The sequence below is a fragment of the Athene cunicularia genome, assembly GCF_003259725.1.
Source record: "Athene cunicularia isolate RWA chromosome 14 unlocalized genomic scaffold, athCun1 chr14_part1, whole genome shotgun sequence".
Taxonomy (NCBI): domain Eukaryota; kingdom Metazoa; phylum Chordata; class Aves; order Strigiformes; family Strigidae; genus Athene; species Athene cunicularia.
The window spans coordinates 6424366-6437996 of record NW_020799118.1 but is presented as its reverse complement, the minus strand read 5'-3'; the positions used below and the strand labels follow the sequence as shown (position 1 = coordinate 6437996).

The window sequence follows — 13631 nt, the reverse complement described above, 5'->3', positions numbered from 1 at the left end:
TCACTTACTACTCATAACTTTTTTACTGTGCTCATAGGAAGTACAGTTTGTATCCTCTACCTGTTTTTTAAATTAGCTTTGTAGCTGGTCCTTTAATGCAGTCCCATCTTATATGGTATCCTTAGCTGCTCTTACGAGACCAGTGTTAAGGATTCATGTGGTGGGTAGGAAGAGTCTGCCAAAATTTTGCCTTGTTCAGATGCAACTTAATTTCTATCTGCTTGAGCTGTGGGATCAGTCAGTTTAAGAAAGTCCTATTTATTTCTTGCAGACTAAGCAAAAACATGTTTGGTTGGTTTTGTTTTGTTGGTTGTTTTTTTTTTTAAGAGTACTTCATGCTCAGTATGGTGAACTGATTCAGCCAAGAAATGGTTCAGTCGACGAAACTCCCAAAATGTCAGCTGGTCAGATGCTTTTGGTCGCCTTTGATGGAATGTTTGCTCAAGTAGAAACTGCATTTGGTTTATTGATTGAGAAGGTATGGATTTGTTCTTTTCAGAGTACTCTGAGTCAGGCATATGAAAGTTTTTTAAAAACAAAACTAACTTACATCATTTGCATTGCTCAGCTAAACAAGATGGAAATACCTGTTGCTTGGCGTAAGATTGACATAATTAGGGAAGCCCGCAGCACCCAAGTTAACTTCTTTGATGATGACAACAACCGGCAAGTTCTGGAGGAAATTTTCTTTCTGAAGCGACTGCAGACAATTAAAGAATTTTTCAGGCTTTGTGGTACCTTTTCTAAAACATTGTCAGGTAAATAAATGTTATCAAATACTTAGTATCGCTTTGTTCACTTCTCATCCCATGTTCTTTTGAGATGAATGTAAAATGGTCTTTTACTGTAACTTACCTTTCATATATGGCAAGTATGCAGAAATTAAAAATCAATTCCTGTAATCTTGCTGTGTTTATAACAGAAACACTGTTTCTTTCCTTTAAAAGGAATCAGTTCAATTGAAGACCAGAATGCAGTAAATGGACCTGTTCAGATTGTCAATGTGAAAGCCCTTTACAGAAACTCTTGTTTTAGTGAAGACCAAATGGCCAAACCAATCAAGGCTTTTACAGCTGACTTTGTGAGACAGCTTTTAATTGGCCTTCCAAATCAAGCTTTGGGACTTACTTTGTGCAGTTTCATCAGTGCGTTGGGTGTCGATATCATTGCTCAGGTAGAGGCTAAAGACTTTGGAGCAGAAAGCAAAGTTTCTGTGGATGACTTGTGCAAGAAAGCTGTGGAGCACAATATCCAAATTGGCAAGTTCTCGCAGTTGGTCATGAACAGGGCAACGGTATTAGCTAGTTCATACGATACAGCGTGGAAGAAGCATGATCTGGTGCGCAGACTTGAAACCAGTATTTCATCTTGCAAGACCAGTCTTCAGAGAGTACAGTTGCATATTGCCATGTTCCAGGTAAGACCACAACACATATTCCTTCTCTCTAAATTCTGTCTGTGAAAAGTGAGCTTTAGTTACTGTGTCTGAGCACAACAACTACTTTGTATTTTGTTGAATGAGCTTTAGAGTATTTTAATGGTCTCGGTAAGGTATTTTGGCATTAAATTATTCTGTAAATGGATAAGGAAAAAAAGTGTTACAGCTGGCTTCTTTTGAAGTCTAGCTGTTTTATAAGATGCAAATATGGCAATGTTTAAATTCTTTTTTGGGTCAATACGTGTAATTTTTTTCCATTATGTCATTTACTTTCAGTAGCACTGTTGTCCCATTCTCCCCCTTTTTTCAAACAGACTCTGACTTTAAGGGAGCAGATTGCTTAAAACAGAGGGTACGCATTACTGAATGTCGTCTTGTACCTTTTCTTCAAAGTTTGAATGCATTAACTGTCTCCTCACTTCACTGTTTGCCTCATGAAAAAATACAAATAGCAGCAGTATCAATCCTGAAAATGTTCTTCTGAGGCTTTGGATAAATGCCATTGTGTACCTTGAACTGTATGCTGGTGTCCAGTTGTATTGTAGTATCACCGATCTTCACTTTGTAGTGACTTGTAGCTTAAGGGTAAAGGCTTTCTCCGTGTCAGTTATACCATTTCATGGACTGATAAGCAAAATTGTCTTGGTTTTAATGCATCACAAGTGAATTGTTTCTGAATACTGATGAGTTTTTCTTTAGATCAAGGAAATGCGTGTAAATCACTTCTAGTAAGTAAATGACTTATTAATGATATAAATGACCAAGCCAGCAAAACATAGTTTACAACTACTGATGTAATTTAATACTCTCTAATGATTTAGTACTACTTAGGTGTGCCCGTATTGTCTGACACCTAGCCCTTTTAAAATGCCCTTACTTAGAAAGTCTAACGGAGTACTAGAATCGCTCTTTGTGAAGCAAAGTATTTTGTGCTGAGCAATATTGATATTCACATTATTTTCTTAAAGTGGCAGCATGAAGATCTCCTCATCAGTCGCCCACAAGCTATTTCTGTTACTCCTCCACCTCGTTCTGCAATTTTAGCCAGCATGAAAAAGAAACTTCACACACTCAGTCAAATTGAAGCTTCAATTGCAACAGTCCAGGTACTGCTATTTTTGGGAGGTTTGTTCAGCAGCGTATTGAAATGTGACTAATACAAATTGCAAAACTATCTGCTGCCTCCAGATTGTTATCTCTCTTGCTGTCAGAGCACAAATTTGGTGATATTTTCATTGATCTCTTTCAGTCAGTATGATGTATACTGTTACATTATTTCATTTTGTTGTCTCATACAAAGTATTCTGTCTGGAATATCAGCAAATCTGTTTCATGAGTGAAAATACAAATACATGAAGGTACCTCTCCCTCTGATCAAGCTGATCAAGCTCTTGTTCTTTTAAGTTTGTCTGACTTGATTCATCCTTACTATCATTTTACTAGTCAAGCTCCCTTTGTAGATCTGGTCAAATCTATTCAGTGTGTTAGGATTTGTGTGCTGTGGCTTGGGTCAGCTTTTTAGACTTTTGGGTATCGGTAATATAGAATGTTTAATTGTTTAAAATAAATACTGCTTAGCTTCTTGAATTTTAGTTTCCTTTTTGTGAAGGTACCATTTGTAATAATTTTTTGAAGATTATTTGTAAAATAATTCAGGACTCCTATCATTTTATATAATTTTTAGTCTAGAAACTTGATTACTTTTAACTTGCTTTTGTATTTTTTTTTCTGGTGTGTTAAAATCTATACAGGTGACTTTATTTCCATAACAATCAAATCCAGTTGTGATGTGTGCTAAAAATAAACCTTTATACAGCATAAGTTGACATTTGTCAATCATGAGTACCCCTTTCTTTTATATATATGGGTATAAGAATGTGTCTGCATGTGTTATATATGCATATTTTTGTTAAAGTTAGTCTTAGAATATCGGTACAGATTATCTGTATCTTTTTTTTTCTTCCCTGATGCAGGAGAAACTAGCAGCACTTGAAGCAAGTATTGAGCAGCGTTTAAAATGGGCAGGAGGTGCTAATCCTGCCCTGGCACCAGTCCTGCAAGATTTTGATGCCACTATTGCTGAGAGAAGAAACCTTGTACTGAAAGAAAGTCAAAGAGCAAGTCAGGTACTATACATAAGCATAGAACTATTGACTTGAGTGTGTACACTCTTTATTTCCTACTGGAGGTTTATGTAGAAGATTCGGGGTCATCCTCAGCATCTAAAGACCAAACATAGACAACCAAATACCTATGGAAATCTCACTGTAAAAGCAGTAAGAATAATCTCTGGGAGAATTGCTGCAGGGTCGGATGACCCCGAAATGATACTGCTACTGTAAAAGAGTGGCTTTACTGCTATATTTAAAATTCTTACTTCTAAAGACATGGAACAAATGCCGTTTGTGTAATAGTTTAATTGCAATAATTTTTGTCACTCTTGCTTTGATTTTTCAGGTCACTTTCCTCTGCAGTAATATCATTCATTTTGAAAGTTTACGTACTAGAACAGCAGAAGCCTTAAATCTTGATGCTGCATTATTTGAACTTCTCAAACGCTGTCAACAAATGTGCTCATTTGCGTCACAATTCAACAGTTCAGTCTCTGAACTGGAGCTTCGCCTGCTTCAAAGAGTGGTAAGTAAAGGTCAAAGCAAAATAAGTAACATTTTAGAGTTGCTGTATTCATGACTTCTCGATTTTGTCTCTCTAAATTAATGTTATGTATACCTCCTAATGGGTTGTGGATTACAGAGTTTATTCCATCAGCTTCTAAACACTTGGCAGGAGCATCTACACAGTAATTGAGTTTTATCTCTGGATCCAGATAGAAACATTTTTCTGTTACTTTTAGGGCACTGGTCTTGAACATCCTATTGGCAGCTCTGAATGGCTCCACTCAGCTCACAAGCAGTTGACCCAGGAAATATCTACACAGAGAACAGTACAATCAGAAAGAGAACAGCAAATAGAAACAGTTTGTGAAACAATTCAGAATCTGGTGGATAGTATTAAAACTGTGCTCACAGGTCATAACAGACAACTCGGAGATGTCAAACATCTACTGAAAGCTATGGCAAAGGTATGCCTAAACCTTCATTAAATTTATTCTTAAACCTGTGTCAGTATAGTTTAATAAAAATAACACTTGTAACTATGTGCTTTTTCAGATATCTAGAAACAATGAAATGTGTTCATGCATTTGGAGTTCAAGACAAAATTAATTTCATCTCTAAGAATTCATAAAGCTTCATCTCTAGAGTTAGGCTAATCAGGCTTTGGTTGAATTAAACCTTTTCTTTCATTTGGCAGTTGAAACATTTTCTTTGTGTTTACAAATGCTCTTGGTTTTTAATCAGTTAAACGTTTGAGCTTTTACAGATTTATTTTCTTGACATGTAACTACTGAAAACTATGGTCATTTGTAGCTAAATGACAGTCTGAGGGGCTGAAAAGGCTAAGAAATGCTTAACTTTATTCTCTTAGCCAAAATATAGCAAATAATTAACCTTTGTGCACATCTCTGTTCTAGGACGAAGAAGCGGCTTTGGCAGATGGTGAAGATGTTCCCTATGAGAACAGTGTTAGGCAGTTCTTGGGTGAATATAAATCATGGCAAGATAATATTCAGACAGTTTTGTTTACATTAGTTCAGGTTATGGGTCAAGTTCGCAGTCAGGAACATGTTGAAATGCTGCAGGAAATAACTCCCACCTTGAAAGAACTAAAAACACAGAGCCAAAGGTAAGAAAGTCACCTTCTCTCAGGTGAAGGCATTTTGCTTGTCTACTTGTATATGGCAGAAACGCAGCATGGGGTACCTACTTGGTGGTTGTCCGAGAACACAGAAATCTTCTTGCAAAATTAGACTTTCTTTTTGAGTTTTCAATAAGTCAAGGAGTTGCATGAATGTTTATCAACTCCATTATGTTTCCTAGTGTCTACAATAATCTGGTGGGTTTTGCATCACCCTTAGTCACGGATACATCAAATGAATGCTCAAGCCCAACGTCAGCTGCCACATATCAGCCAACCTTTGCTGCAGGTAATACTTGAAAAAGTAAAAAACATTAAAACATCAGGAATTGATATTAGAGAGGGAATCATCATTTGAAATACAGATAATCTCTGTAAGATTATAAAAGCTTATAAAATTCAAGTCATTTAGCATACATTACTTGAATGACTGCTTGATCATAGCCTTGGAACAGCCTTCAGGATTCGTGGATTCACTCCACAAAGCCCAGAATACATGGAACATGTTGTCACGTATATTGTGAACTGTAATTTCTGTTGAAATTAGTATTAAAATTTACGGTGACTTTTGGAATTAATCCTGAAACCCTACAATGCATTCAGGCTTGCAAAACTTTCATTACTTTACAGTTTAAAACATGAATAACGTTTCTTAATGAGCATGGATTTTTTTCTGTTTAAAGGATTATTCTACTGCTGCTATTTGGACTAAGCGTAGCTTCCTGATTTTTATCAAGAACAAGAATTGCATTACATAACTGCTATACAAAATGACAGAATTACAGGTTAAGAGAGCCCATTACAAAAATCTGATTTACCCATACAAAAATTTGATTAACATAAATGTTTTGCAATGGAACAAACCCTCTTGTTTATGAAGTTAAAGTAATGAGAGAATTGAAAGATTGAAGAGAGAACTGGTGCAGAGTTTAAAATGTGTTTGTACTGAAGTACTGATAGCTGCATTTGATACACATTTAATTGTGCTTTTTCTTGCATCTATAATACACTATTTTGAATACTTTAAGCCCTTTTAAACTTTCTTTACAGCTGTACGTAGCAATACAGGGCAGAAGACTCAGCCAGAGGTGATGTCGCAGAATGCAAGAAAGCTAATTCAGAAAAATCTTGCCACGTCAGCAGATACTCCTCCAAGCACAGTCCCAGGAACTGGCAAAAGTGTTGCCTGTAGTCCCAAAAAGACAGCCAGGGACCCTAAAACAGGCAAAGGTAAATACAGGTCTTAAAAAAAACGAAAACAAACAAAAAACCCACAACAAACCCACCACTAACAACAAAAAACCCCAAAACACCTCAGTGGGCTTCTGTGTGGGAATGTAAGATTGAATTAATTTTATGTTGTACCTTTAGCTGTGCAGGAAAGGAATTCATATGCAGTTAGCGTGTGGAAGCGGGTCAAAGCCAAGTTAGAGGGCCGAGATGTGGATCCCAACAGGAGAATGTCTGTTGCTGAACAGGTGAGTTGAAAATAGTAAAGTTCCAGTACCGGTCCTTCCTTTAACTATTTGGCAGTAAGTATGTGTGTGTGTATGCTGAAGTATGCATTAAAGACTAAAATCCTGTTGTGAATGGGAGATCCCTTTTGAGATGTGTGATGCATATCCCAACACAAATCAAGGTATGCTGCTTGCTCCCTTGTACTGCTGCATTCTTTTTTTTTTTTTTTAATCCAACGCTTTTTTTCCTAGATCATAGATTTATATAAACTCAGGAATTGGATAAAATTGCCTTTTGTATATCAGTAAGCTAACATTTGTTACACAGCTGTTGATACCCAGGGAGAACATGAGCTCTGTACAGCTGTCTGTGTTTACTAGCATAACACAGCCACGCTCCTGTCTCTGGGAAACTGAGTCAGGGACACAGATGTCCACGTAAACTTTAGAATGTTGTGACTATTTTCAAGATAGGGGCTATGAATGAGGTGATGCCTGATCTTTTTTTGCCCCTGTGCTACAAATTCCTGTTTCTCATGTGGAGTACACAAAGTTATGTAAGATTAAGTTTACAGTTACGATAGATTTTTTCACTGAATTTTTCATTTGCAGGTGACATTCAACAGTAAATATTAAGATCGCTTAAGCACTTTCAAAAATCTAGCTTATTTTTAATTACTTGTTTGACCTTTTTAATAGGTTGACTTTGTGATTAAGGAAGCAACTAATCTAGATAACTTGGCTCAGCTGTATGAAGGTTGGACTGCCTGGGTATGAGTAGGGAGAAAGCAGATCAGTCTGGTTCAGCGAGGTCAGACATCCACCAGAATCAACTCGGCCTCAGGCATCCATAGCCGCACCACAGTCGGTGGTGATGCATACTGGGGCTTAATCTGAGGAAACCTAGGAAATCTCGGTGCACTGGGAAGTGAATCCTGCAGGATAGCTGCACTCAGGGATACGCTAAACACAATGGTCTGCAACCCCCACGGTCAAGGGTGAAAGCTCACCGCTTGAACAACACGGTTTGTCTTTCTGCTACGGAAGAACTGCAAACGTGTCTGGGGGTTAGCTGCAGAAAGAAATCGGGATGCTACAAACCGCAGAGTGATTTGGAACTCAATTCCACCTGACCCTGTGAACAATTCAGGAAACACCGAACCCTGTTCAAAGAAAAACGGAAAAAATGGGGCCATGAAGAAATCACAGCAAGGGAAGATTTGATGCATTCAGATTCTTGTTACTCTTGTTGCGTGGCAACAGTGCTGGTTGAGTTGACCAGTTAGTATGGAAAAAGGCTACAAAATGTAAACTTCAGAAATGGACTGAAAGCAAAGAGCTGTACATCAGATATACGCTGCATTGGAAGAACTTCTGAGATAGAAGAAAAAGCCTTTGTTCTCTTCTCCCTTTCCTCTTTCCTTTCTCTCTTCCCTCCCAGCCTCTCCTTGCAGACACCCCTCTTGGCTTATTCTTGTAGGTTAGGCGTACTTCCAATATACTTTTTATTTCAATCCTTCTACTTCACAGTTTAGTCAAATTAACAAATTTTGTTTGGTAAACAAATTTTCCAAAAGCACTGAAAATATAGAACATCAATGATTACTTATGAGTTGGATGGTCAAATGCAAAATGTAATTTTGGTTATTTTAAAGTAATTTCTGTGATTCTATTATGTACAGTTTCTCAAAATTGTCACTGTGCATTTAAAAGTAATGGATTCTACAGGCATTTGATTTAATGTGCACTTCCCTCTGCTTGCAGTGTACACTTTTTTGTAATTCAAATTGTCCCTCCAATCTCATTCTACTGTGATTGCTGTAGTTTCTTTCGTACGACGTAGCTAATCCAATGTAATCTTTACCTTTTTAAAAGCCAGGATAGAGTATCTAGTAGAGTTTTACATTGTTGATGACAGACAAACAATAAAGTGATGTTCTGGTGGAGGTAGAGTGATATGCTTTTTACTTCACTTTCCTAATACTTTTAGTTTACACTTGTAAATTATCGTGCTTCAGTTCACAGGGGTATACATATAATCCAAGAAATGAAGGACTCTCCAATTTTTCAACTAGATCTGTAAAGATTTCTGCAAAATAATTTTCCTTTGCCATATTACTTCTACAGATGGTTGTTCAATAATGCATCCATAGTCAATCTTCCACCAAGGTTTTTTGGGTTTTTTTTAATCAATTCTGCACTCAAAGTGTGATTATGGTTAGAAAAGTCTCTCTAAAAATGGCATCTTACTACTTAGATTGTCCTGCTTGTCTGCCGATTGTCTAGAAGACTTCTTGCTTCCTTTTTAAAGCGGGACACCTTTAGGAAAAGGCAAATTCCTTGTTTTAGAGCAAATAAAACATAACACAGTTCAGTTACAACTACAGAATCTTACAGGTGCTGATAGCTAAAGCAGAAATGCACACTGGCATTCTCAACCCAGATGAATTTGTGTAGCTATGTATAAAATGTTTCTCTTTTGTAAACTTGGTGAATTCATTACGCACAAGTTGCTGAAAAACTATAGATGTGGGAAGATCCTTTATGCCATTTTCATCACTTTTCAGAGTAAAACCACACTTTAAATACAGCATTTTTTTTTCAATCAAAATCTAAGTATTAAAGGATTTGAGCCAAGCCAACTACTGGCATAAAATTCATTTATTTGAATGGATTTGTAGCAGTTCATCCAAGTAGAAAGCTTGGCTAGTCATTTTCAGATAACATAAATTAACACCGGGCATAAGTAATAGACAAACTTGTATTATTTTCAGTATTTGCACTATGCTAACTGCTCTGCCTCCTCAGTAGGTCTTAGAATTCACTTTCTCCTCTGTTGCCAATTTTTCATGGACATGCACTTTGAAGTGTAAGAATTTTCAACAGACACATGGCCTTTTTTGCATTCTGATTGCCTCATTAACTCTAGGGAGCTCACAGGCTTTATATCTAACGATACCCGTGCAAATGCATTCCACTGCCATTGCTTCCGGAACCCTCTGCCACGCCATGCATTGCAAGAAAGGAGGTGTTTGAATGTTGCAGTGAAGAACATTCAGATGCAGGACAAGACACTTGACACTGGTCTTTTTTTTTTTTTTTTTTTTTTTTCTCCAGTTAGAAATAACCTTACGAACAATCTGTTTGGAGTACCATAGTAACAAGAGTGTATTCTACATGCTGTTTTGTTTCTTGGAAGCTGGGGGGAAGGGAGGGGTAATGCACTCACCTGTGGCTCATGTATTATACCTCTGCTATCCAGAAATGAAACACTTGTGTGGAGATGGGTTCTTACTGCGTAATTTAATAAAGTTTTAAAAAATAAAAGAATATATGTATTCATAATTTCCTTGTATGCAAAACTACTTGTGGTTGTGAAGATTACGGGGGAGAGTAAAGTGCCAAGTACAAACAAATACGAACGAAGTCCCAAATTAGAGCAGGATTTTACAGAGACTTAAATTTGTGTAACTAATGTTGTGGAGACAGCTCACATGCTTAGGAGTTAGTGGGACTGTCAGCTTTTGTGTGCTTTCACATTTTTCTTGGGGGATGTTGACAGTATGTCAGATTGGTACAGAGTTGGTTAAACTTTTAAATGCAGATTCTGTGTGTGCATCTTGCATATAAAACAAGGCTGTATTAGTTACATTATCTTTTAAAAATGTTTCTTAAAAAGACATAAGGTTTTTCAATTTTTTCAGTAAAACTGAGACATTTACTTTTTTTGCTGCAGTAAGACCTAGAATAATGCAAATCTAGTAACAAATCTCTGAAAATCCATACAAACTAGCTGAAGCTATGGAAGTCAAACCGTTCAGCTGATGTCAAATTTTTGCATAATGCTCACCTGCAGTAAATGCTAACCAAGGGACCATGCTGTGAACTAATTTCTCAAAGTCAAATTTGAAGTATGCTTATCAGTTTTAAGTTGTTACCCACTCCCAGTTACTAGTTTGCCTCTCTTCCTGCTCCCCTTCTGTACAGCCTCTGCACAGTTGGGATGTGATCACTGCTCTACCAAATGGGTTACTGGGATGTGAAGCTGGAGCCATTAGTGGGCTCTTACATATTTTGGTGGAATAATGGCAGTGTCAAGTTAGTATATCTGAAATTGAAGTATAACAGATTTTACAGTTAACAGGGACTATTTTAGTACTTTGCAGGGACTTAAAGGCCTGCTTTTCCTTTGCAACAAATGAGTTTTGCCTTCAGTGATTAGTCTATTTAAATACTAACATATTTTGTCTAATTTTTCAAATAACTGTAAAAGGCTCGAGTCTCCCATATAAATCGGGAGGAGGGAGCTAGTTTCCAAGGAAAAATGAATGAGACCTCTATAAAAGCATTGGTGACACTTAATGCTAGCGTGCGGTCACCTTGCAGAGGAAAGGAGGGTGTTTCACTGCACAAACTCCATTGTGGGAATTGCAGCAGCCATCAGCCCTGGCCCTGTGAAACCGCATAGTGCTGTCTGCCCTCTGATAAACTGATCAAATAATACTTATCCCATTAACAGCTTTTTTTATATGTTTTTCATTCAGGTATCACAATATTTCAAAAATACTGGAGGGGAGGGGATGGGAGAGGTTAAAATCTCCATTTTTCTAAATGCTGTAATTGTTAAGGTTGATTAGCTTCAGTTACTCATCAGTGAGTTCTGTGCCAAGTACATTTGGCCATCCTGTTCTAGCACACACAAGTACTTCAAAGGTTTCTTTGCTTCTCTCTTCCCTTTCTTTTTCTGCAAGCTTTTCCTAAAATTAGCAGACATACCCCATAGGCATTAAAGAATTAGACTAGAAAAAAAGTTGACACCTGCCATCCATTTTTTGCTTTCTTAACACAGTACCCAATTATAACAGGCGTTTCTTTTTCCCCAGTGGAAAATAGTTACTTATGAGTATACTGTTAACATTTTCAATGAAATCAATTAACTAAAATACATATATTACATAAAACTAATGTACGTGCTTAAATGCACAGCTGATTAGAGCAATCCTGCCATCCGACTAATTTTTTGTTAATAGCCTAACAAAAAAGTTTGAGATGCATTTATTAGATATGATGAATGGGTGGAGGCTTAACATGTAAAATTTAAGCAGACTGCTCCTTTTGAAGGTGCTTTGAAGTTAGTTTGGGCATTTAATTTTTTATGCATCTGCTAAGAGAGAATCTCAGCATAGGAAGAACGCATCACATTGCAGTGTGGTCTGTGTCATACATTGAAACATACAGGAAACAATTGGCTTTCTGTAGCTCAGGTAACACATGGGAGGCCATGAGCAGGCTTTCCATACTCTAGGCTACTGCTGTTACCATTCACCGCCTTCTGCGTTAGGACTCTGATTTTTAACAACCAAATTTATAAACGTACACGTATATACACGTCTTTTTTTTCATTTTACATTGTGCTTCAAAAGGCCTAGCTGCTCAGCAGGGAAGGTGTGGAGTGGCATGGCAGGGCCCCACGCTGTGCTGTTCTCTGCAGTGCAATGGCCCGTCTCCTCTGATGGCAGTGAGGGTGTCCTGCAAGGCTTGCTCTTCCCTCTGCCCCTCCGAGTTAGGGAGAAATGCTTAAACGGGAGGGAACTGCACCTCTGTGGGCCCCCGGATGGGAGAAAAGCTGCGATGGCAGACTGACTTGGGAGCTGGTATTTGAAAGACTGGCTGGAAGATACTGAATTTGACAGTGGTTGGAGATGATGGAAATACTTGCTTTATTTTGTTGGTAAGTGCTTGTGGTTTTAGGGTGAGAGTCATACAGTGTATGAGACCAGGAGCTGGCTGGTGGTATTGAATAGCCAGAGAGGTGGCTTCTGCAGGACACTGCAAATACTCCTAGGAACAGCAATGCATCACGCTTCGACCTGTTCTACGTGCTTCCTCAAAAGACTAATCAGAATTATTACATTATACTCCTTATGACATTAGGTTTTGTTTGAGCTTTGCTGTGGTAAAATTTCAGATTTTGAGGGTGGACTCCCCATCATTCTTAAGTGCAAAATGGTACACAAAAATACGCTTAGCTTTAGCAACATGTAAATGAACTAGAAAGTTGTTCAGCAAGTATCTATTCTTTACATACAATCTTGAATGGCTGTGAAAAACATCCTGTAAAAGATTAAACAATTCCGTACAGACATGGTTTTGCTTTTACAGTGTCATCCTTAGTCCTCTCTTTCCTCTCCATCAATCTGGTGAGCTGGCTTGGAAAAGTATTATAGTTTTGATGCCAAAAATGGTAAGATGTTTTCTTTGTCCTCATTTTGGACTTGCATTACATCCTAGGGATTGTGATTAAGCTCAGTAACACGTGTGACTGAAACATTTAGAAAGCTGAGTCAGAAAAAATATTTATATCCAAGTGCTTTTCTCCTGTGTCTATTCCAATGCTGCTTACAGCTTCTGAAAAAAATAAAGCAAGTTGTTGGACAGATGGTAATTATCGTAGGTAGGTCAGGCAGTGGTGGTGTCAGAGCTGGAGAACCTCCCTCCGAAATCGGGTTGTTTCACCAGTTTCCTGTGTGGTAATCTGGAAATCTCGTGCCCGCAGACTCTGGTGTCTACAGCTGACACGGTGGTGACCACATCCGTCACGTGCAATAAATAAATAAATACCTGTGCTGGAAAACCAGCAAAACTTTAAGTCAAATAAAGTTTGTTGGTGAGTGCCTCCAGTGCCATGTTACTTCAGCAATAATGGGATATTTATTGGCCTCGAGACATTCTTGGTCAGAAGGTTGTCTAGTGCGTAGGACACTTGCACACGTGATATACGACAAAAAAAAGGTAACGTGTTTTTAGACAGCACGTCATCTTTTATCTGCCTCCTAATAATCACACGTGCAGGTTATCGGGGTCAGGCTGTCTGTTTAAAACAGCAGCGCCCCCCTGGAGAGCCCGGGTGGGGAGGTGACGGGCCCCGGCGGGACACGGCGCCCGTCGCAGTCGCATTGCGACGGAGGGCGGGGCCGGGG

The 13631-nt window shown here is 38.2% G+C and overlaps 1 protein-coding gene across 1 annotated transcript in view; it reads left to right on the top strand.

The window, feature by feature from the left end:
* The window catches only part of SMG1 (SMG1, nonsense mediated mRNA decay associated PI3K related kinase), a 67462-nt gene extending 57481 nt beyond the window's left edge, over positions 1–9981 (top strand). The window contains exons 52-63 of the mRNA XM_026858758.1: positions 328–478; positions 569–758; positions 948–1417; positions 2407–2544; positions 3412–3564; positions 3896–4075; positions 4293–4520; positions 4971–5182; positions 5377–5483; positions 6245–6424; positions 6566–6672; positions 7351–9981. Coding sequence (XP_026714559.1) covers positions 328–478; positions 569–758; positions 948–1417; positions 2407–2544; positions 3412–3564; positions 3896–4075; positions 4293–4520; positions 4971–5182; positions 5377–5483; positions 6245–6424; positions 6566–6672; positions 7351–7428 — 2194 coding nt within the window. The 3' untranslated portion in view covers positions 7429–9981. The remainder of the gene's footprint in view (positions 1–327; positions 479–568; positions 759–947; positions 1418–2406; positions 2545–3411; positions 3565–3895; positions 4076–4292; positions 4521–4970; positions 5183–5376; positions 5484–6244; positions 6425–6565; positions 6673–7350) is intronic.
* The last annotated feature ends 3650 nt before the right edge of the window (positions 9982–13631 follow it).